This window comes from Cydia strobilella, chromosome 3 (assembly GCF_947568885.1).
Source record: "Cydia strobilella chromosome 3, ilCydStro3.1, whole genome shotgun sequence".
NCBI lineage: Eukaryota > Metazoa > Arthropoda > Insecta > Lepidoptera > Tortricidae > Cydia > Cydia strobilella.
The window spans coordinates 14,026,890-14,049,610 of NC_086043.1; the positions used below are offsets into that span (position 1 = coordinate 14,026,890).

The 22,721-nt window shown below is 34.4% G+C and overlaps 1 protein-coding gene across 1 annotated transcript; it reads right to left on the reverse strand.

The window, feature by feature from the left end:
• Positions 1-303: 303 nt before the first annotated feature.
• Positions 304-20,924, reverse strand: LOC134755906 (monocarboxylate transporter 12-B-like). The gene is made up of 8 exons (XM_063692585.1): positions 20,783-20,924; positions 10,833-11,000; positions 5,436-5,706; positions 4,556-4,758; positions 3,520-3,793; positions 2,051-2,226; positions 1,418-1,583; positions 304-786 (listed from the first exon to the last, which is right to left on the reverse strand). Exons 2-8 carry the CDS (start codon positions 10,941-10,943, stop codon positions 434-436), a joined length of 1,554 nt encoding a protein of 517 aa, XP_063548655.1. The 5' UTR covers positions 10,944-11,000; positions 20,783-20,924; the 3' UTR covers positions 304-433.
• Positions 20,925-22,721: the final 1,797 nt, after the last annotated feature.

The following is a 22,721-nucleotide window of genomic DNA, read 5'->3' on the forward strand; positions in this document are numbered from 1 at the left end:
ATAAGGTTAGTTACATACAAATTACACTGAGCAGACTAATTTCACAGCCGGTTTCAATGAAACATCTTTGTTTGCAATATAATTAGAGATAGGTAGCTACTTCTTTTGCCATTCATATGTTTTTATAATCTAGTGTCATACTGCTTTGCCATGATGTTATGATAATACGTAAAATATTAAAACTATTTCTTATATTAAACTACAAGAACTAATTAGGAATTAAATAAATGCAACTTTTTCGCACTTGTGGCGTATTTTTTACATAAAACATTCGGACACACTGAAATAAATAGTTATTTACTAGTTACTACTAGGCTCAAAATAATAACTCATCATGTACAGTTAACTGCCGCGTAGGTATTTTTCCTATCCAGCTATCTCAATGCATTTTGTTCGGAAATATTTAATAACTCAAAAATTAATTCCATCCTAGTTACGTCATCCTTATAAATTCTTGTTCTTTCTTCTTCTTTTGTTTCTCACTTTTTCTCAATAATAGCATATCAGGTATCCAGGTAGCTAATAGAACTACCAATAATAAATTCTGTGCTGTTATACTGGCAACGAAGCTTCCGGTATAGTCTCTGATCCATCCAAGGAAATAGCCCGCAGGCGGCACGATTATGCCCATGGTCAACATGCCCAGGCCTACGGCGGCTGGCACTTGATCCATTCTGACCTGTTCTGATATAGCAATGTTCCTTGCGACGATCACCATACTTCTTCCAAATCCGTAAATGGACGACATAGCCAGAAGAACCATCTGATTTGTTTGAGATGCCAATACTGGAAACAGAAAGTCATTGTTTAGGTTACTGTTAATAATTATTAATAACGATGAAGGTTTTAAGAAGAAGGTTTATCGATGAAGGTTGCCGTTTATTATTATTTCATTAACATAAATATTTATTCATAAGAAGAGGCAGAGGCAGGCCAAAAAGGAGACGGCGAGACGTCTTTTTGTGGCGACTGGCGGGAGCATGCACAAAGCCGTGACGAGTGGCGGAAGACAGTGGCCTTTGCCCAGCAGTGGGACACAATATAGGTTATTAAAAAAAAAACGGCCAAGTGCGAGTCGGACTCGCGCACCGAGGATTCCGTACTTTTTAGTATTTGTTGTTATAGCGGCAACATAAATACATCATCTGTCAAAATTTCAACTGTCTAGCTATCACAGTTCATGAGATACAGCCTGGTGACAGACAGACAGACGGACAGCGGAGTCTTAGTAATAGGGTCCCGTTTTTACCCTTTGGATACGGAACCCTAAAAAAGAACAGGCTCAGTAAGTCAGCCATTTAAATGTTGCTCTTTCATTTCACTAAGGTGGTTCAATGGCTGTCAAATATTGATGTTCTAAATGTTCATCATTTGTAAGTGAGTGTACCATGAATTATAAAAGAAATCACAAACTTACTCTGCCTTACAACAATAAGCCATACACTGGTCATGATAAGCATCCATCTGGCCTTGATCCTGTACTTGTCCTGGAAAATGGGCAATATCAGCCTGCCAGCAATGTCAGCCAGGGCCACGGCTGACATGCAGTTAGCTGTCTGTTGTTTATCCATGTCAGCTACTTTCTGTGACAAAAAAAAAGCAAGAATATTAACTACTTATTTTCTGATGATGATTTAATACCAGATGCTGATAGGTTTATCATCATATCCCGAATTTATTCATATTCAAAACGATAACTCGATAAAATTTATATTAAGATTATTAGATTTAAAATCGCTTTAATATTTTAACGCATCATTGGCAAGTCTACTGCGTTTGTCATTTAACTTCTGGTTTAAACATTGGCTTTAGGACTTCGTCTTATAACACACATCGGCTTTCCTATTACACGCTCGCTTACAGCTCGCGCGCACAATATCGCCTCGTGTGTAGTAACCAACGTAGCACACTTGTATCACAATGTACTATTAACTATTATACAATATTTCTCAAAAAAAGTATTTTAAGCAAATATAAAATAGTAATTTGTTAATTTAAAAGGCAACAAGAAAATACCGCAAAAAATATTGGAAAATATTTTGTTTCTTACCTGTAAAAAGAACGGATACAGCATACTGAAATTCTGTATCGAAGTTACCGCCAACGAGGTTCCGATAATGATATTTAAAAAACGAGGGCTCGATAAGAGAGAAATGTCGAATAAATCACACAACTTCTTAACCAAACCCTTCTTGGGCTTCGATACTGCGACGGCATTGTTATTCCCTGGAAATTAAAGAAGAAATATAAAATAAGTACTTAGTGTTAATCTGAACGACCCACAGCAATGTATTATTTTTCAAGCAGCTTTGAAGCAGAATATACATCCTCCTAAAAAAACAAGATTGTTGAAATAACAATTGAATGTACTTGTAATATTATATATGTCTTTCCCATCACGGAACAATGGTGTTATTTCGGAATGGTGTCAATGTGATGCCATACATGAATTCATCACCCCGATTTGTACAAAAAAAATACCAAACATGGCCTACTAGCTCCACTGATGTAGATATTAAGATAAAATTGAGAGCCCTACATAAACTTTCAAGAGCGATATCTCAAAAACTATACAAAATATCGAAAAACTTGACTAACTTAATCTTGTAACAAATTAAATCAACTTTCACTTTGTATAGATAGATTAGATATAATCCAAAAATCAAAAAATGGAACCTTCAAACCCCCCTCTCCCTCCCGGCTCAAGGGCTACGGCCGGGGACTTTTGATATGTTCACCTCCTAACTAATCTAAAACAAAGTTACGTACTACAAGTCAATAATTTTGTTTCATGAATTTCCCTCTATAACTATTTTTGAGCATTCGTTGCCTGGCTATATACCTATATGTATACGTTTACGATGTGTTAAGCCTTATCATATCAGTCAAACCTAACAAATCTTTCTCTACCTTTATAAAGCTTTTATGATTGATACCGTATAGTAGATTCGTATTAGAATTTAATTTTAACACCTTTAGCTCGGATTTTTCTACTCTTCAATAAATATTTACGAATTTATCTAAGACGAAAGTGGAGGACCCGCGCGAAATCGCCTTTTCATACAAACGTAGTCCTCATTTCCCTCTCTGGATATTAACATTATTAAAAATATTTTGACACAGTTTGTTGTATATCAACCACAGCAGAGCTATGCAACAGGACGTTTAATTTTTTAGATTTTTTAATTATTATATGAGTTAAAAGCATTTAAAAATTTGTATAAAATCTTTTTTTCGCTCCTAATTTATACAATAATCACAAAATCGCAAAACGTAGAAGCATAGCTATGGTTAATATACATCAAATTATGTATTTCCCATAATGTGAATATCCAGAGAGGAAAATGGGGACTACGTTTCATGGAGATGCGGCCGCCCTCTTTCCTCTTAACTTGTAACGGTTGCTGATGTATTTTTTATGTTATAGGAGGCAAACAAGCAGACGAGTCGCCTGATGGTAAGCGATTACCGTCGCCTATGGCCACCTGCAACGCCAGTCTAAAATATTTTTAAACTTACCATTGAAACCGTTTTCCGTTGACTTGACGCCATTGGTCAATTCTTTATTACTAGTGAACCTTTGATCCGAGTTGGTTTGATTCTCTTTCCCTAGAGACGATTCAGTGGAGCGCCCTAGCCCGCTGTAAATTTCTTTTTTTGTTATAGAATCTTTCCTTAAGACAATATCTTTATGTTGAGCTTGTAATAAATGCAACTTTTCATCTAAAATAACGTCTTCTTCTATTTTTTTCATGTGCCATTCTACAGGCTGTATTAGAAGTGTTCCACCAATCTAAAATACATAAAAACACAAAAACATTTTAATTTTCTGTGCTGGCTATTTACATTAGGGTCATTCAAAAAATCAGTTCTAATTTTTTTAACTTTCCAATTATTACATCCTACCTACTAAAATAATAATAAGTAATTAATTTGAGAATTTTTGATTAACGTTTTGGGGTCGCTACCACCAGTGCCACCGGCCAACTTTTACATTTTGTTTTTAAATACGTAGTATGTGGGATATGGTTTGCTTTTAACATGTTCCATGACAATATTTACCTATTATAATAGTTTTTGTGACTGTTACATAATAAAAGGCGTAAATTACGATAACATCGCCTTTGTTTAATTTCCCAAATTTTCAAATGTCGGTAGCGACCCCTAAATATCAATTTAAAAATATATAAATAAATCTAGATTGTTTTCTAATGCAATATAAACATAATATTGCCTTTCTTTGTCAAATTGTCACCCCTAAATATAAAAATTTATAAAAAAATTAGTATTTTCTAATGCAATATGTAATGCAATATGTAATGATGCAATAGATATAAACTTTTTTTTTTAGTACTAGTTTGAATCACTCTATTGCATATTATTCGATATTAAATAGTACTTAGCAATTAGAATTGTTTCATACATTGTTAATGTACTCAGATAATAACTCACTGTACTCAGATATAGATGTAATGTAACTACGAGATGCTAATAATGGATTTTTACATACATTTCAACTCAAAGTATAAATATTATAAAAAAAGAAAATATTTACTCCGTTCAAACTCAAACCGGACAGCAGCAAGCAAGCGCCTTGAAATCCGTAATTTTCCAACAGGTATCGCACTAAATGGGGCATTACAGTCTGTCCCACACCTGTGCCCACGTTAGCCAGACCCACAGCGCGACTTTTCTTCACTTTGAAGTAGCTGTTTATGGCTACGAACGACGAGTTCTGGACAAACCCTAAGCCCATGCCTGGAACAAACTAACAACTGTTAGGGTCGGATGCACCAAACCGTCTGTCACAGCTAAAGTTTATTGTATGGGAAATTTCATAGATATCTGCTGCGTGAAGTTGATCAGTTTGTTAATTGTGGCTGGTGCAACTCCACCACCAGTCTAGCCGCTATAAGTACTTATTTGTAAATTCTTACATTTGTAAACGTTAAGTGGTTAAAGTTTAGGTAACCGAACGTTGATAATGTCGCTTGATAATTGTTTTTAAACATATTGACTGAAAATCTACCCCACCATGCATAGCAGCAATTGGAAAAGTAATTCAATTGTTTACCGTTCTTTACTCTTGCGTACAAATCAAGATTTAAGCAGGCTTTTCAATAAACTATATTTTTAAGCAGAGCATACGTCTCCGAGCGATATTAAATATTTTTATATTAAAGTAAAAGTAAAAGAAAGGTCGCAAGTTCGAGTCATGTCCGAAGCGGTGAATTTTTCCTATAAAAATATGTAGGTGTTTAATGCATATTACTGCTACTATTTATGTGAGAAGGAGAATGAATTTCACTGCTTGATTTATTTTTATTCGTATAAGAAGACTGATAAGAGTGCTGTCGTTTTAGTTACGTCACTAACGGTAAGAAATTTAAATAACAAACATATTTGTAATTATAGTAACTAAAAAAAGGCCTTACCCAATAAAACGCCATAGGTCAGGATCAAATGATAAATATTAGTGGAATAACCACTTAAAAATATTCCCGAGGTGCATAAACATGCACCAGTAACTGACACCATCCTAGGTGACGTCAGTTTAAGCACCGCTCCTGCTATGGGGCCTCCGAAATTTGTCACAAACAACATAGTACTTAGGACGATAGCTGCTCCTGATGTTTTGTGGCCCATGGCTTCTAAATGATCTCCATATAATAAACTAAATAATGATAGCATAGACTGATTAAATATCTGGAAAAGAAATTCATTAATTTAATTACAGAACAGAAACAATATAGACTGTTGGTAGATTTAAATATTAAATCATCTTATAAACAGTACCTATTATTGAAATATATTTCGATATTGGAATATTTCTGTGTCTTTCATTTGTTACATACTAGCGACCCGGCCCGGCTTCACACGGGTTACACAAAACCTTAACATTTTATACACGTAAACCTTCCTGTCTTCTTCTCTATTGATAGGCGAAAGCCGCATGAAAATCCGTTCAGTAGTTTTTGAGTTTATCGCGAACATACCTACATACATACAAACAGGTTTTATAAGGTGTAGTAATAGTATGTACAGATGTAGTGCATAATTGTTTCCCATCGTATTTTCACGGAAACGCACGAACGTAATATGCTATTTCAGTCAGTCTCTATACAATAAGTACTGAGGTTGACAGAAGTAGCATGACAAATACGAACGTTTCCGAGAAAATACGATAGCAAACAATTATGAGCTACATGTTTACACTCAAGGGCATAAATATATATACATTCCTAAAGCTACAAAAATATGCGTACGCTCTTACACCTTAGTCCTTAGACAATAAAGTTGTGTTCACATATTTTTGACCCATTTGTCTGGATCGATATTTTTGCCTTTGACTGTGTACACTCACTCTATAATTATATTTTAGGATTAATAATTAATTAACGATCTGATTGTATATGTAAAATGTACTAAATATACTCTTTATGTAAAATGAATTGAATAGATTGAATAGATTTACTTCCATGACATGTTAATCTACAAAACTTGTTCATTCTTAGTGTTAGTTTATTTACGTACCTAAATCAGACTGATGTATGTACCTCCATCCTTACCTATTTATAAGTAATGTAACTTTTAGTTGTGTTATTGAAATAAAGAAATTTATTGTTATTATTATTCTACAACCTTTTAAGTAACCTGTCATTTTATTATAATTATTTTGTGTTATGTGTGACATTTTCTAACACAACATTTAGTAGTAAATAGATACTATGAATGTGATATTCAGAAAGCGACTGCAGCAGCGGAAATAGGCATGTCACTGACAATTTCATTAATAAATTGAGTGACGGCTTGAATGTTCTCAATAATCATTTGCCATTTGAGTTCCCATTAATAATACTAGAATTTATTTTGTGAATAAGTGTAATTAAAATATAATTATTGACGTTGGAGACTCATTCATTTTTTTTTTTTTCATTTTTTCTTTTTTTTTTTTAAAGAACGATCGAAACTAATCAGAACGATTTCACGCTGTTTTTAATAATATCTGATAGATATCGGTATTTTTGAGATGACAAATTTATCACAATAACATACACTTGTGTAAAATGACATTGTGATTAAAAAAAAATATTAACAAATATTAAGGCCGGTACAAACGGAACGCATTGCATCGGCAATGTGCTTTACTAGGGAGGGTACCTAACTAATTAACAATGAGTAATATATATGTAGCTTACGTTGCCCTTAACGGATACATTTCCCTTCAAGTGGCAACGTCATTTTTAGTAGATGGAATTTCGATTTTATCTCAATTAATCTAATTTTAAATTTAAATGACTTAATCGACAACGAGCCGGCGGCCTGCCACCTGAAGGAAAGTTAAATTATAAACTTAAGATTTATTGTTTTTTGAGAAATGAGATAAAGGCCTACCTTTCGTAAGTTTTCACTTACATCTCTAATATTTTACTTACATTATGTAAATTAAATAGCTAGAGTCTGGATGTTATAGATCGGTTCAAATAGATACTGTTATAATTTATATAAACCCGATATCAGGCACCGATAAAAAGATACTACAATCGCTATTAGTTACAACCTAATGTAAACACAGCGGCCTTCGGGGTGGTCGACTCTATCGATAGCAAGATAAATGGTAAAAAAAATATCCTGTTTGCTTTGTCGTTGCTTAAACGAGGTGATGAAAACAAATGAATCTCGTCATTATCACGGTCGATAACAAGACAATAACGTCCTTAAGGTTATCAGGCAATAATGGGGACAAACCAAGTGGATTACAAACAATTTATTAATCCTTCGAGTATTTTTCCTTTGGATTTAGATATATCCTTGTATAAAATAGAATAATAAATAATTTAGAACTGTTGTATTTTTTTTGCTGTAAAATTTACATTGTGATAGTTTAGTTTAGTTTAGTTTATTTATCACATTTATACAATTTTCACACAGGTAAAATATACATACATTTCAGCTTGTACTACTTGTCGTATAATGATCGTTTTTTTAAATAATAATAATAAGAATTAGAATTGAACATAAGTATAAATGAAGTTACAATTAATATTAACAAAACAATGCAAATAGAAATAAATTAAAAACGCTAAAATATCACAATAGTAAAAAAAAAAGTAGACACACTTCTATTTAAACTAAAAACTGGAATAAATGTCATAATATACGAAGGAAAAATGACCATAGCCTCCAGTGTCCAGAGCTGGAATCGAACCAGCGTCCCCCGTTTACCGGACAGGTGCCTGATAAGATAAGATAAGATAATATTTACTGAACCGCTCTTATTTCAAAAATGTTGGTCCTATGAGTACAGGTTTTTGTTGTAATCGGAAATTTCCACTAAACTCCTTTCATGCATAACATATTGAAATTATTTTAAACGGGTATCTAGATCTATGATCACATATTATGGAGTGAAGCGCTGGTGGCCTAGCGTGAGCGAGAGCGTGCGATTTTCAATCCGGAGGTCGCGGGTTCAAACCCCGGCTAGTACCAATGAGTTTTTCGGAACTTATTACGAAATATCATTTGACATTAACCAGTTGCTTTTCGGTGCAGGAAAACATCTTGAGGAAACCGGGCTAATCCCAATAGGGCCTAGTTTCCCCTCTGGGTTGGAAGGTCAGATGGCAGTCGCTTTCGTAAAAACTAGTGCCTACGCCAATTCTCGGGATTAGTTGCCTAGTCGACCCCCGGCTCCTATGAGCCGTGGCAAAAAGCCGGGATAACGCGATGAAGATGATGACTCACATGTTATGAGTTAGTAAATTTTCGAGGATCTTCGCCTAGAAGCAACGTCCCCATGGACCTCATGGACGTGAGTAACCCGTTTAAAATACTTTTAATACCTTTAAGGCTTTTACTAAATTTAATTGTATATTTTAGTTAAGTTTCTGAAAAGAGGTGGATATTAACATAGTCGAGTATAATCATTTTCAAGGAAAGTCAATGATTTAGAAACATGGAGCAAAGTATCTTATTTTACGGCTTGTCAAATTCATTTAACAGTCATGAAATTCATGTTGATATTAGAATTTATTGATGATAGTAATTAAACACACACTTAATATTATAAGGGAAACCAACGTAGTAATTATTTATTCGCGTGATTTGTTTACATGTTAATACCATTTTATATGAGTACAATAATTATATAGATCATGTTACGTTTTTAATCAATACATATATATAGAGCTAATCTACGATAATCTGAAGCTATTATCTAATGTAATAATTAATACTAATAATGTTATGTAGGAGTGCTAATCATGCGTTGCTAACTCATGATTAGCACTCCTGATGCAAAATTGTTTGTAAGCAACATAATTTTACGACAGTTGCAGTTGGCACATATTTGAAACGAGCAAATATTTATATTTGTGATAAAAATAGCAAACAACAATTAGAATAATCAATGTAATTGTTATAACGTAGTTTAAGTGGAGTAAGAAATCTTATACAATTAATAAGACATGTGGCCTAAATAATAGATAGATAGATAGATAGATCATTTATTGATAAAAATATAAAAAGATTTACATGTCAATTTTGCTTATTCCTATTCTATATTATACATTATTATTAGGTACTAGGTACATTAGGTAATTAATATCACAGATGAAGTGGATTTGGGGCATTTTCTATGAAAAGGGACCTTATTTTCGATGGCGCTTACGCCGCACAGCACCGCGCGACATTGTATTTATATCAGAGCATCGTTAATAATGGAGTAAGCGCCATAAATACCATATTTAAGGGCAAAAACGTCGGTCATAAGCATAAAACAATAATATAGGTAATTCTTAATTATACATTTTAGTGAAACCACATTTTCCCTAGTTTAAACTAGTTTTCCGTATCCCTTCAGTGAAAACGCGCTTCACTAGGTAAAACCATTTTTCCGATACACCTTTGTGAAAATTTGTTTTAACCGTGATTTCTAACTAGAGACTAATTATTAAAAAAAACAGTTGAATCTAGTTTTGACCAGGGAAAATGTGTTTTCACCTGTTAATTAGGTGCGACGACGAGCGAAACGAGGAGGATCGCGTTACGTTAAGCAGGGCGGTGGAACAGGTTTTAGGTTACTTTTCGTTCATGTCATCTGAGATATGGGTGAATATGGTATCAATGCATTCAGTTTGATGTCCTGAACACAAATATATGAAACGACAAGCGCGAAAGTGGTGGGGTTAGTTGCTGTGACGTCATAAAGTCGGCAGTACAAAGTTTTTAAATATTTGTGATCTACTAACAATGCCCTTTCATTTGGTACCCCACATGGTATGTTTAAAAAAAAGTTAAAAACTTTGTACTGCCGAATTTATGACACAGCAACAACTACCCCCATCACTTTTGCGCTTGTCATCTCATATATCTGTGTTCAGGACATTAAACTAACTGCATTGGTATCATGTTCACCCATATCTGAGATGACATGAGCGATAATCGATTTCTAGAAGACTTTTCGAGAAAAAGATCAGGCTACTATTAACCGTTATTTATTCTTCTTCGTTATTCGTTCTTTATTTTGTAATGTTATCTTAGAGATGAAGCTTATTATGTGCTGAGTATAGACTATTAGCTATTCAAAAAATAGTTTTGACTGAAATTTAATCTTGAACCATTACTAAAAACTCGTTTTTTAGCGAGGCGTTTCAGAAAACTAGTTTCAACTAGTGAAAACGCGTTTTCACCAAAGCGTTTCGGGAAGCTAGCTTTAACTAGGGACTTTTCCTCTAGTTAAAGCGTTATCATTATCACTAACAGCGGGATTTTACGGTAACATATATTATTAATATGAATCAGCTCATATGAATGTTCAAATGATCACTTACATTACACACGGCGACACCCAGTAACACCATCCAACCCCAACCTCCATCCGGTGGTATTAACCTCACCCTTTTCTCAACACGCTGAGACGGCACTAGTGAGTTTTTTTCCATAATAGTAATTTCTAATGTCTTCAATACTTAAGTATATTTAAATAATATGATAGTATTCTGAAACAAAAAATTGCATATTTGATATAAGCATTATTAAATTTAGTAGCTTTTGTATGATTAGTTTTTGCTGCGTTCACCATCACCATCATCATCATTATCATTAGGTGAGAATAAGTCTAGAAAAGTGATATCATTTGACATAGGTACAGTCGGTGCACTAACATAGGTATTCGTAGTTATCCACGTTTCTGTACAGCTTGAATGGCGACGTGGGTACTTAAGTTGGGGCACTTACAGTACTATAATTATAATGCGTATATATTTACAAAACCTAGTTACGAATGCCATCAACGACAGTAAAATTATAATGAAAAAAAAAAATTGAATACGCCAAAGAGCTGCAAATATTTTTTCCCCTCACTAGCTCGGAAAGTTGTCTTTTATCCTTTAAAACAAGCGGGGAAAAACGCATTTTATCCACTAGTGGGGAAAGTAATTTGACCTTGGATGGAGCGTGTTTAAGTAGCTTGACAGATAACAAAACGTAAAACGCTCATAATAATGGTTCGTTCGATATTAATTATCATTAAATAAATGGTTTGAGAATCTAATAAAAAATACCAAATTTAGCTTTATTTAATGATTTTATGTCATAAACCTTAAAGTTCCATAAGAAACGTTTGTTTTTAAAAATGATGTTAAATATTATTGTGCGTTCAGCACAAGTTGAGTCGATGCAATTTCAAAACGCATCATTGACATTTCAGACGTCAGAAATGTCAACATTGTCAACAAAATTTTTACTTAATAACTTCTCACGTAAAAATACAGAATTTCCAGAGTTTTTGTTATAATATCGTAAAAATGAGTGATTCCAGTGATAAAGATGATCTAACGCCTGTGGATGTTGCACTTTCCTCGCTATAGTGAGGTGAAAAGTTTTGTGTTACACACGGGTGCAAATGTATTTTACTTCTCGTGTGTTGAAACACTCGCGGGTAAAATACAACTTTGCACCCTTGTATGACAAATAACTATTTATGAGAATAACAGATAACACTTTTCTAAGTATTTTGCTTGCTATCTAGGTATATTCCTGGAACGAGCATAATTTTGTTATGAACACGCAACTTATTACACTTTTTAGGGTTCCGTACCTCAAGGAAAAAACGGAACCTTTATAAGATCACTCGTGCGTCTGTCTGTCTGTCTGTCTGTCTGTCTATCTGTCTGTCTGACCGTCTGTCACAGCCTATTTTCTCCGAAACTACTGGACCAATTAAGGTGAAATTTGGTACACATATGTAAGTTTGTGACCCAAAGATGGACATGTAACGTAAACAAATTAATTTTAAACAGGGGGGCCACTTTTGGGGTAAATGAGAAAATTAAAAAATAAAGTTTGTCAAACTATATCATGTTATATATCAAATGAAACAGCTCATTGTGAGAATCTCAAATATATTTTTTATAATTTTAAGAAGTTATTCATGAAAATAGGCAAAAAATGACCATTGCCTATAGATCACCGGAAAACCTATTAGATATGTGCAGTCAAGCGTGAGTCGGACTTGATTAATTAGTTTTTGATCCTACTCCTACGGGTTTTTTTAAGATATTCACATAAAAAATACATTGTTTAAATTGTGTAATGTACGGAACCCTTGGAACGCGAGTCCGACTCGCGCTTGGCCGGTTTTTTATTAAAAAACTAGCTTTCCTTTTATGTTTTTTAGTTAAGTAGTACTAGTTATTTCATGTCAATTTAACCGTACTAATTATATTATGACGTAATTTATTACATGGGTGTGTCCTGATAAGTGTGGAAATATGATGAGTCTGAGATCAAAAGTCAGTCGGTTTAAATGGAAACAATCTCGTTATCTCACATAATGATATGATGAAGCGTTGAACTTGTAATAACAATGAGTCTCGGAGATGACCTAAAATTTGCTGGTACAGTATACCTAGAATTTTATAAAAAATATATAGTTGATATGGAAATTCATTATTGTGTAAATTTGATTATTTTATTACCTATTATATTAGTAGATTTGAAAGTTTTTGAAGACCGGCGTTTTTCGAATCGTGCCTCACCACTAATAGCTTTGTTACTTTAGTTTATGACACCTATTTCGGTTTATAAAATATACAAATAATTTTTTATTTTTTATTTTTTTGTTTGTGGTAGTTACTTACTTTTTTTGTCTGTGTTTTTTGTTAGTGTCGTTGGCGTATGTGTCCCCACCAACTCATAGTTTTAAGTCAGGTCCCCACTGAAAACCAGCGCCTCGGATTACCGCGGCATTATGCTGAGTGGGGTCCTATTTTAGCGTCCAATGTTTTTTGTCTGTATGTTTCCTTTTTTTCATATATGTAATCTGTTGTGGCGTTAAATAAATGTATTTTCTTTCTTTCTTCTTTCAAATACATATTTAACCTTATTATTTAGTTACTATCTTAGTTGTCGGGCAAAGTCTGACTCGGTTTACATAACAATGTAAAATGTACTTGTTTTTTGCTCAATATTTATCATACGTATCAAACAGCAGAGCAAGTACTACTGAACTATGACATTAATTGTATAAAGCTCACAAGCTAACATGAGTGTCGTTATTTTCCGTTTAAATGTCATCATTTACTTTATGACAAATATTATATTTATTACATTATTGTAGTAGAATAATTCGTATGTAAACATTTTATATGTTGCTAATCAAATTTTGGTAAAAATTCTTATAAATGAAAAAGTAAGGAACCATCGTAATCGTAAGGAATCGCCGCTGCACGCTGCCTGGCTGAGGTGGCGGGAAGTGATGCCCGTGAACCTTAAGGGCTTATTCAACAAGAGCATAATAAAACCGGTTCTAACCTATGGGAGTGAAACATGGGCTGTGACTAGGGTTTGCAATATCCGTCAATTTTTCAGATCCGGATATTTCGGATATTAAAATTTGACGGATCCGGATATCCGGATATTTCGGATAATACGGATATGTATAAAAAAAGTTACGTTCTACAAGGATTCGGTATAAAAAGGCTATTTTCATGGATAGTAGGATTTATTAGAAATTAACGTACTGAAATCAGTGTAGAAAAGTATGACAAAAATTAAACATTTATTCGCAAATTAACTATTAAATAATAACAATCAGTCTTTATAGAAAAATATTTTTTACAACGCTATTATGTAGCACATCAAGCACGTGTTATTTATTTTAACCCTTTACCTACGGGTGTCAACCAGAGTTGCCAGTAAGGCAACACCGCTGCAGTACGGGTGTCAACTATAGTTGATCGAAGCTATGTTCATGTTTAATATTTTTTTTAATCAAAACGAGACATTGGGATTAATATAGGTGCAAAGAAAAAAATATCATAATGTTTCGGTAGATGGCATTGACATAAACATATTTTTAAAATTACCGCTTTTTTGCTGTCAACTGGGGTTGACACCCGTACTGCAGAAGCGCAAATAATTGAACTCAATATGGCGGTCCTAGTGTTGTTTTATATTTCATCGACTTGTTGTAGGAGTGAGACGTGTGGGTGTTTTGAATATTATTTTTAGTTTTTTTACTTTTCTTTGTCCAAATAGTTACAAAATTGGAATATAATATTTTTTTACTAAAAACATAACTTCCTGAGCTTCTATCCCGTACTTACAGAAACATCGACAGTTGTATCGATATGCGCACATCACTATTTTTCGTCAGTAGCAGAGATTTGTTTCTATGCCACATTTTAAGTGATTTATTTTTTGCAATATTTCAATAATTATCATCATTCAAGTAGTTAGTTGTGTTACATATATAATAAACTAATACTTTAAAACTTAATTTTGAGAAATTCGCTAATAGTAACTTAAAATTCTTCAATTTCTTAGTGATTAATATTAAGCGTGAAATAAGAAATATTAGTGAATATAAATACACAAAGTGATTAGTTATTAACTAAACATATTATAAATTAATTTTTAACAAGCAGAAACGTCTGCGATCGATGCTATTAAGCTTAGAATAAATTTAAACATATTATACTTAATGTGTGTGTGAAATTTTAAGCACGTAGCTGTAGTACTTCAAAAGTTACAAGTAAGTCAAATTATGTCAAACCGCTGACTCTCGCCAATACATGCCCGTATTGAGCGGTGACTGGGTGTTTAAAGTCCCCGTAGGTAAAGGGTTAACAGAAGATGGGGAACCGACACGATAACACAAAAAAGTCAATAAAAACAACACGACACGCACAAGCACTAATGACGTTCCAGGTAGACGACCCACAGGCGACAGGGCGAAAGCCTGGTAACAATAGGGTATTCTACTACCTAGTCAAATCAGTTTCTTTTTTATAACTGTCAAAACGATTTGCTAATACGGAGTTTATATTAAAAATTACATCGTGACGTCACGGTCAACTAACCTACTTTTTATACTTCAATCCAATTGATTGAATAGAAATTGTGTTTACAAAATAACTGCTATCTATGTTTCTCTAATAATTATCTTGTACTTTATTTCATGCATGGTGTGAAATTATTTATTTTAAATACAGTGTAATACCCTATTACTTTAAAACATACTAATACTTACCATTATTCCAGTCAGATGGTATCCAGATAGCTAGTTTTAAGTGTTACTAGTAGTAGTGTTTCGTTAAAGCAATATTTGTATTTATTTTATGACGTTATCGCGTGATGTACCTAGCTTGAGGTATTTGAATTTAAATAAAATAAATGTACAATATTTTTTTTAATGACAAAATGTACGAAATGTTTATGCTATAGGTCCATGAGTTCCATGACCAATATTTAACGGATCCATGAGATCCGAAATATCGGAATTATCCGGATCCTATGAGACGTTGGATCCGGATTCTAGATTCGACGGATATCCGGATAATTCGGATATCCGGATATCCGGATTGCAAACTCTAGCTGTGACGCAGAGCCATGTCCGGTCTGACCAAGTCGCCGAAATGAAGATGCTTCGGTGGATGTGCCAAGTAACGAGGCTCGATAAGATACGCAACTAGTACGTTCGCGGTAGCCTCGGAGTAGGTACGTGATGTCGCCGATAAGCTACAAGAGAGTCGACTGAGAATGGTTTGCACACGTGAAAAGAAGACCTCCTGATTACATCGGGAATGTTGCTTTGGATCTGAACATTGCTGGGTCCAGAGGAAGAGGAAGACCGAATATGAGATGGGCAGATACCGTAGTAAAAGTCATGAGGGCCTGCGATGTTTCAGTAGACGATACGTCCGATCGTGCGAAGTGGAGATAAAGGACATGAAAAGCAGACCCCACAATCAGATGGGAATAATAATGCTAAGGAGAGAGAGGAAAAAAAAGAAAAATGTAAGGAACCATGAAAGTTATTAGAATAAATTTAATATTTCAGTTTATAAGCTATGTTAATAGTTTTGAATACTACTGTAAGTTACAAATTTACACTTGTTATGGTAAATACTAATTATGGTGATAGGATAAGTATCCAAAATATAAGTAATAACGTCCCAATTTTTATCATAACAAAAACTTTATATTGGTAGGTACCGCTTCGATTATTTTTAGGGTTCCATACCCAAAGGGTAAAAACGGTACCCTATTACTAAGACTCCGCTGTCCGTCTGTCCGTCTGTCACCAGGCTGTATCTCATGAACCGTGATAGCTAGACAGTTGAAATTTTCACAGATGATGTATTTCTGTTGCCGCTATAACAACAAATACTAAAAACAGAATAATATAAATATTTAAATGGGGCTCCCATACAAAAAACGTGTTTTTTTTTGCTGTTTTTTTTTTCGTAATGGTACGGAACCCTTCGTGCGCGAGTCCGACTCGCACTTGGCCGGTTTTTTTAAATTAAGTTGGTAGCAACCAACTTACCTAAAGTTAGTTGCCACCAACTTATATTAAAAATACTGACTAATGACTGGCTAGTCATTTGGATAAGTGGTTCACTAACATATACTTAATTATTATTATTATACCTATCACTAGTTCAAGGGCGGTTTGTTTACGAAGACTTAGCCAAATTCCAAAGGCGGTTTTCTGTACTGGTATTACAAGTAAGTACGTAAGTTTTTGATCTTTTGACTTTGATTATGACCAATGGGTCATTCACACTGATTTTTCTCACATAAAAAAAAAAACAATTTGACTAGCCAGCTAATCCTCTATTGTTTGGTTGATATACATATATGTTGTTAAATAGCGACTGATATTAGGTGCTTGTAATAATGTTGTTTGTAAGTATCTATCAGTTGACGACTGGGACCTAATGGGTAATGACCCTGCCTGTGAAGCCGATGGTCCTGGGTTCTAATCCCGATGAGGGCATTTATTTGTGTGATGAGCACATATATTTTTTACTGAGTCTTGGGTGTTTTCTATCTATTATTGTATTTGTATATTATATATATCGTCATCTGAGTACCCACAACACAAGCCTTCTTGAGCTTACTGTGGGACTTAGTCAATCTGTGTAAGAATATCCTGTAATATTTATTTATCGAGGGGGACGAGGTAGCACACATATTTATTTATATGTGAAACTAACTAGAAATTTATTTACATACAAGATATATACAGTGCTACTACGTAAACGAAATTAATAACTAGCTTAAATCTAAAATAGGCCCTTGAGGCATTGTACCAAGGATGCTGGCGGCATTTCCCCGCTGTATCGCAATGCTGATACGTTGTGCGAGAAAGCCGCCAGCTCTTCGGTCACCAGTTACGTCAACCAGACGCTTCGCGATTTCTGCAAACAACTTATGTGCGCTGGGACCCCATGGACCTAGAGTTTCAACTCCAAATGGAACGAAATGATACTCTCTACCGAGGCTCTTATATTTATTACGTTTTAAAATTTCGGCGCTTTCCGCCGCTCCGCCCGCTTTTACATTAGTCCGTTGGAGGTGGGACGGTGCCAGTGTGTCTACGCAGGTAGCATCCCACACCAACATCCGTCCCAAGCTCCAAGGAACCAAGGACATCCCATCGGGCCTCTTGCCATCATCTCTGATAATACCAGTCGGCTCAAGAAGAGCGGGTACATTGATGGTGGCAAGAGACCGACGGATTATGTCATTAAGCGACGCATGTCTTGAAAAACGGCCGGCACTTTTTTGACAAGATAATCCATGGTGTCCCAGTCGGTCCACGTCCGTGCCACAAGAGCATATGTGTATGAGCATATTTATCATTATTTATAAAACTTACTGCTAATGCATTTATGATTTCAAAAACGTAAGCGGTTTACTCATAAAAAAAATATGGTATATTATTTTGAGAATCCTTGTATAGTTATAAATATGATTAATGAAACTGTTATATGAATGAGTATTGTTTTATAAAATAATAATGTTTTTCACTCTTATTAAGCACAATTTAAGTTTTTATTATACTCGTAATCTTTATCACACCGTTCGATAACAATAAAGGTAAAACCACTTATAAATTTATTTTGACAGATAAAGAAACATTGCGCACTTGCCATGACCGTCACACACGGAATAATCAAAAAACCGGCTAAGTGCGTGTCGGGCTACGCATAATGGAGGCTTTTGTACTTTCATACGACACAAAAAGGCATACAAGCAAAAGTGCGTAACTTCGTGGCATTTACGTCGTTTTTTGCATATCGGAGCGGTTATTTCCATATGAAATAGACCAAAAACGCTCTTAGCAACCATAATGTAATCCAGGCCATAATTGTTTAAAAAAAAACCTTAATGTAATTTTCAATGACCTATAATGATGTGCCACACGTTAGTAAAATAGTAACAAAACTCTTTTTCACTTTTACATTAGGCTTTTGGCTGACCTGACACAATATAAACTATATTTCAGCTTTGTTTGTTATTGTATTAGGAACATTACCTAGCTACGGAGAAGCAGAAAATAATCTATCATATTTTTTCAGGTACATTTGCATAATATTTTTGGTTATTTCTCATAAACCGCTCCAGCGATTTCGATGAAATTTACAATATAAGGCCATATGAAAACGACAATTCTATCCAACTAGGGTACATTTTAAAATTAATTAATTTGTCCGAGTTTCAGCAGTACACCGGTGGGTATTAAATTGTTAAGTACTGATTCGATTTAGTTTTCAAACCAGAGGCTAACGAGGGCGAAAAATCGATCCATCTAGGTTTTATTATTGGTATAATTCGCTTTTTGAGTGTTTTCAAATAAGAAATTCAATGTGTTAAGTCCCCAATCCGAATTGTGCTAACGTGGCTGTCTATATTGCCACGTGCAGTGAATGGGACGTAAGTATATATGGTCGTGATATGATACAATCATTGTTTACATGATATAAAGTAATTTCGCGAATTTTCGAATAAAGCTACTGTACCTACCTAATGTCATTGTTACAGTAATTCCCCATCCGTTTTTAACATTGAGTCAGATTTGAAAGCCATAATTATAATCGCGTCAAAAAAGATAATCTACAAGCAAATATGGCTTCATGAGCTTGTGAGTCACAACTAGGTGTGCAATTATAAATATTGATATACTTATATATTCGTCTTCTTCTTCTTCGTCGTTCCCTCATGACTGAGGATCGTGACCAAGAACTATATCCCTCCATTTAACGCGATCAAGGGCTATGTGGGCTGCCCTCTGCATGGAACCACATGCTTGTCTAATGGAATCCGACCATCTTGCCGGGGCTCTTCCTCTAACGCGCTTGCCTTCAACTTGCCCCAGTATACTTATATATATGTATATGTTTTATAAAAAAATATGAATGACTATAGAACTATGTGTATACTATGTAGATAGTAGGTAATACTAGTTATAATTGTGTAGGTAACATTGTGAATAATGTTGTTAATGTCCCAATTTTTAATAAATAATGCTGTTTTCTTAAATATTTTTCCCACGGCAGCCGTTCGAGAATTTCTGTTTCGCCGTATGGTTGACTGGTAGAGAATGCCTTAAGCCATTAAGTCCGCTGTTTGTACTTATTTTTATTGTGAAATAAAGTTGAAATAATAAATAATAATAATAAATATATGGTATGCCTATTTATTTAGCATGTATTGCAGCCAATATAGCTTTAACTTAAAACTTGAGTAAATATGAAATTCATGGTCACTGGAGTTTATGAAAGGTATTTTCCATAGTAAATACTCACTAATTTTATATCTGTACCACAACGTTGTGATATTATTTAATTAAGTAGTTCTGTTTATTGATAACAACCGGCACCGGTCAGTCACAACATATCTATTTGGACTTGGACTTTACTTATTCGTCATCGATCTTCTGTAAATTCCATTGTGTATGGGGTGTTATTTAATAACATGTGATAGTAAAAATGATACTGACTTCAATCACTCTTCTTTCTCTTGGTACGAGTAGGTACTTATATGTACTAAGTTCTCAAGTATGTAATTTTTCCAATGATGACAGTTGCTTGGTTATCATTTTGGCAAACTAGGCAAATATTTGGTATCTTTAAAATATGAGTATAATCAATTTGAATTTTAATTCTGGCCGTTATAGACTTCTTTTTATCTACCTTATAGGTAACCTCTCTACCTTATAGGGAACCTATCTACCTTAACTTGGGTATTAAGGGAAGCTCTACCTTATATCTCTCACAATAAGAACGTTAAAATAACGAATCCTCATAGTCTAAATGCATTTCTAGGTATTTTGAATACATACACATACATGAGCATCCCAACACCCAAATCATTATCATCTTAAATCAGAGTGGAAAAAAAAACTATCAAAGTAAAGACCAAACAGGTGATTAGAATATAAATAAAAAAAATAAAAAAAGTAAAATAAAATAATAGATATACTAACCTTTCGTCACAGAATATGTACAGAATAAGTGTTTTTAAACAATGATTCGTTAAACTCAATTAACAAAACTAGGAGTCACTGTCAGGTGCTAGCTAGGTTTTCGCGCCAGCACATCTCATGCTAATTGACAACACACGAACGACCAACGCGTTCGACTACGCGTTCATCAATGGATATCGGATATCGGCACAAGTGATGTATTACGACACTGTTACAATTCCTTGACAACAATATGACGTGCAATGTTTTAGTTTTACGGAAACAATTAGAGAATTTTATTCTATCAATGTTCGGCTTTGAATCAGGAAATAGTAAGTATCTGATGAAGGTTTAGGAATGCTTGATGACGGCGGCTGAGGACTAAGAATTGTGGCAGTAAATTAGATAAGACCTAGCAGTTGACCACTTTTGCAACTTGCATGTCTCCTCGTATCAGCCAAAAGTGGCCAAGGAAAATTGTATCAATCATTTATCAATCAATATCGTTTGTCAACAATCTTTTCTGTTTTATTTCAGTTGGATTATCTATTATACTATAGTAGGTATGTATAAGTTACATAATTATTTTAGTTAGTTGTGATTTTGATGGGATGCCGGTGACCAAAAATACCTTGTATATAATAGATTGTCGGGTCATGCGTTGCCCAGAATTGAATTCCAACCTTTGACTTAAGAAAATTGGGCATTTTTAGGGTTCCGTACCTCAAAAGGAAAACACTGAGCCCTTAATAAGATCACTTTGTTGTCCCTCCGTCCGTCTGTCTGTCTGTCTATCAAGCAAGACCTTAAAGAATCTAAAACCTTATACTCAGGTCTACAGTCTCTTAAAGCTGTGAAAAAATCATACTTCAAAGTTATCGTAAAAAAAGATACGGCTATTAAGCTGCAAAAACCACGGCAAAAACGTATACTTCGACACCAATTTGTACGGAACCCTCGGTGGGCGAGTCCGACTCGCACTTGTCCGGTTTTTTAAGTTAGGAGTTTTGTATACTTGGTTTACACTATAGTATTGTGTAATGTGATGCCCAATGGCAATTAGTAATAACTTGCATCATAGAGGAATAAGTAAGCATAGAGTGCTCACTCCATACATCAGTTTTGTTACCAAAACGCTTATTATTTTCGTAGTCGATATCTATCGTCAAGTAGCTGATTCATCAGTAGGTACTGTTACTCGACAATAGATGACGCGACGAACGAAAAGTCAAATGCTCATCAATTTTCAGCTACTATTATAACCAGATTAACCGGAACTCTATTTTAACTCCTTCTGCTTGTAATATTAGTTGTAAAGTGTTGAGCAATACACTTTTCGTCAGAAGCGACACACGTGACATCTAGTGTCAAGTAGCAGTACTGATAAATCCGCTACTTGACGCTAGATGTCGACTACGAAAGTAATAAGCGTTTTGGTAACAAAACTGATGTATGGAGTGAACAGTCTACGCTTACTTATTTCACTATGCTTGCGTCTCGCTCCTGCAGAGTCGATTACGCCCGATAAGGAATTAGAGCGTCATTAGGCAGGCATAGAAGAGGAGTTAACTGTTTACATACTCACCGCTAATAATCATTAGTTATCGGTGAAGGTGTGGATGCGTAAATACGTGACGTTAAACGCTCGGTCCAGATTAATGCGTGTGATAGGTGATATCTCTCTCGTTATTTTTCTCTTAAACTTTCAACAATACGAGTATACTGATATTTCTACAGGTAGATAGTATAAAAATTACACGATGTGTTCAAATGTTTAAACTACTAGTTTGTAATCTGTATGTTAAACACAACTTTTTCTTTATGTATTCTTAATTACAGCTTAATATTTGTTTCGTTAAGATTATCCAAAACCATACAAGTTCTACGATTTTCTTCAGTCATATGTGATGACCGAGAAAGCTTGGGGCGGTACCGATGTAACTGTAAGCATCCGGATTCG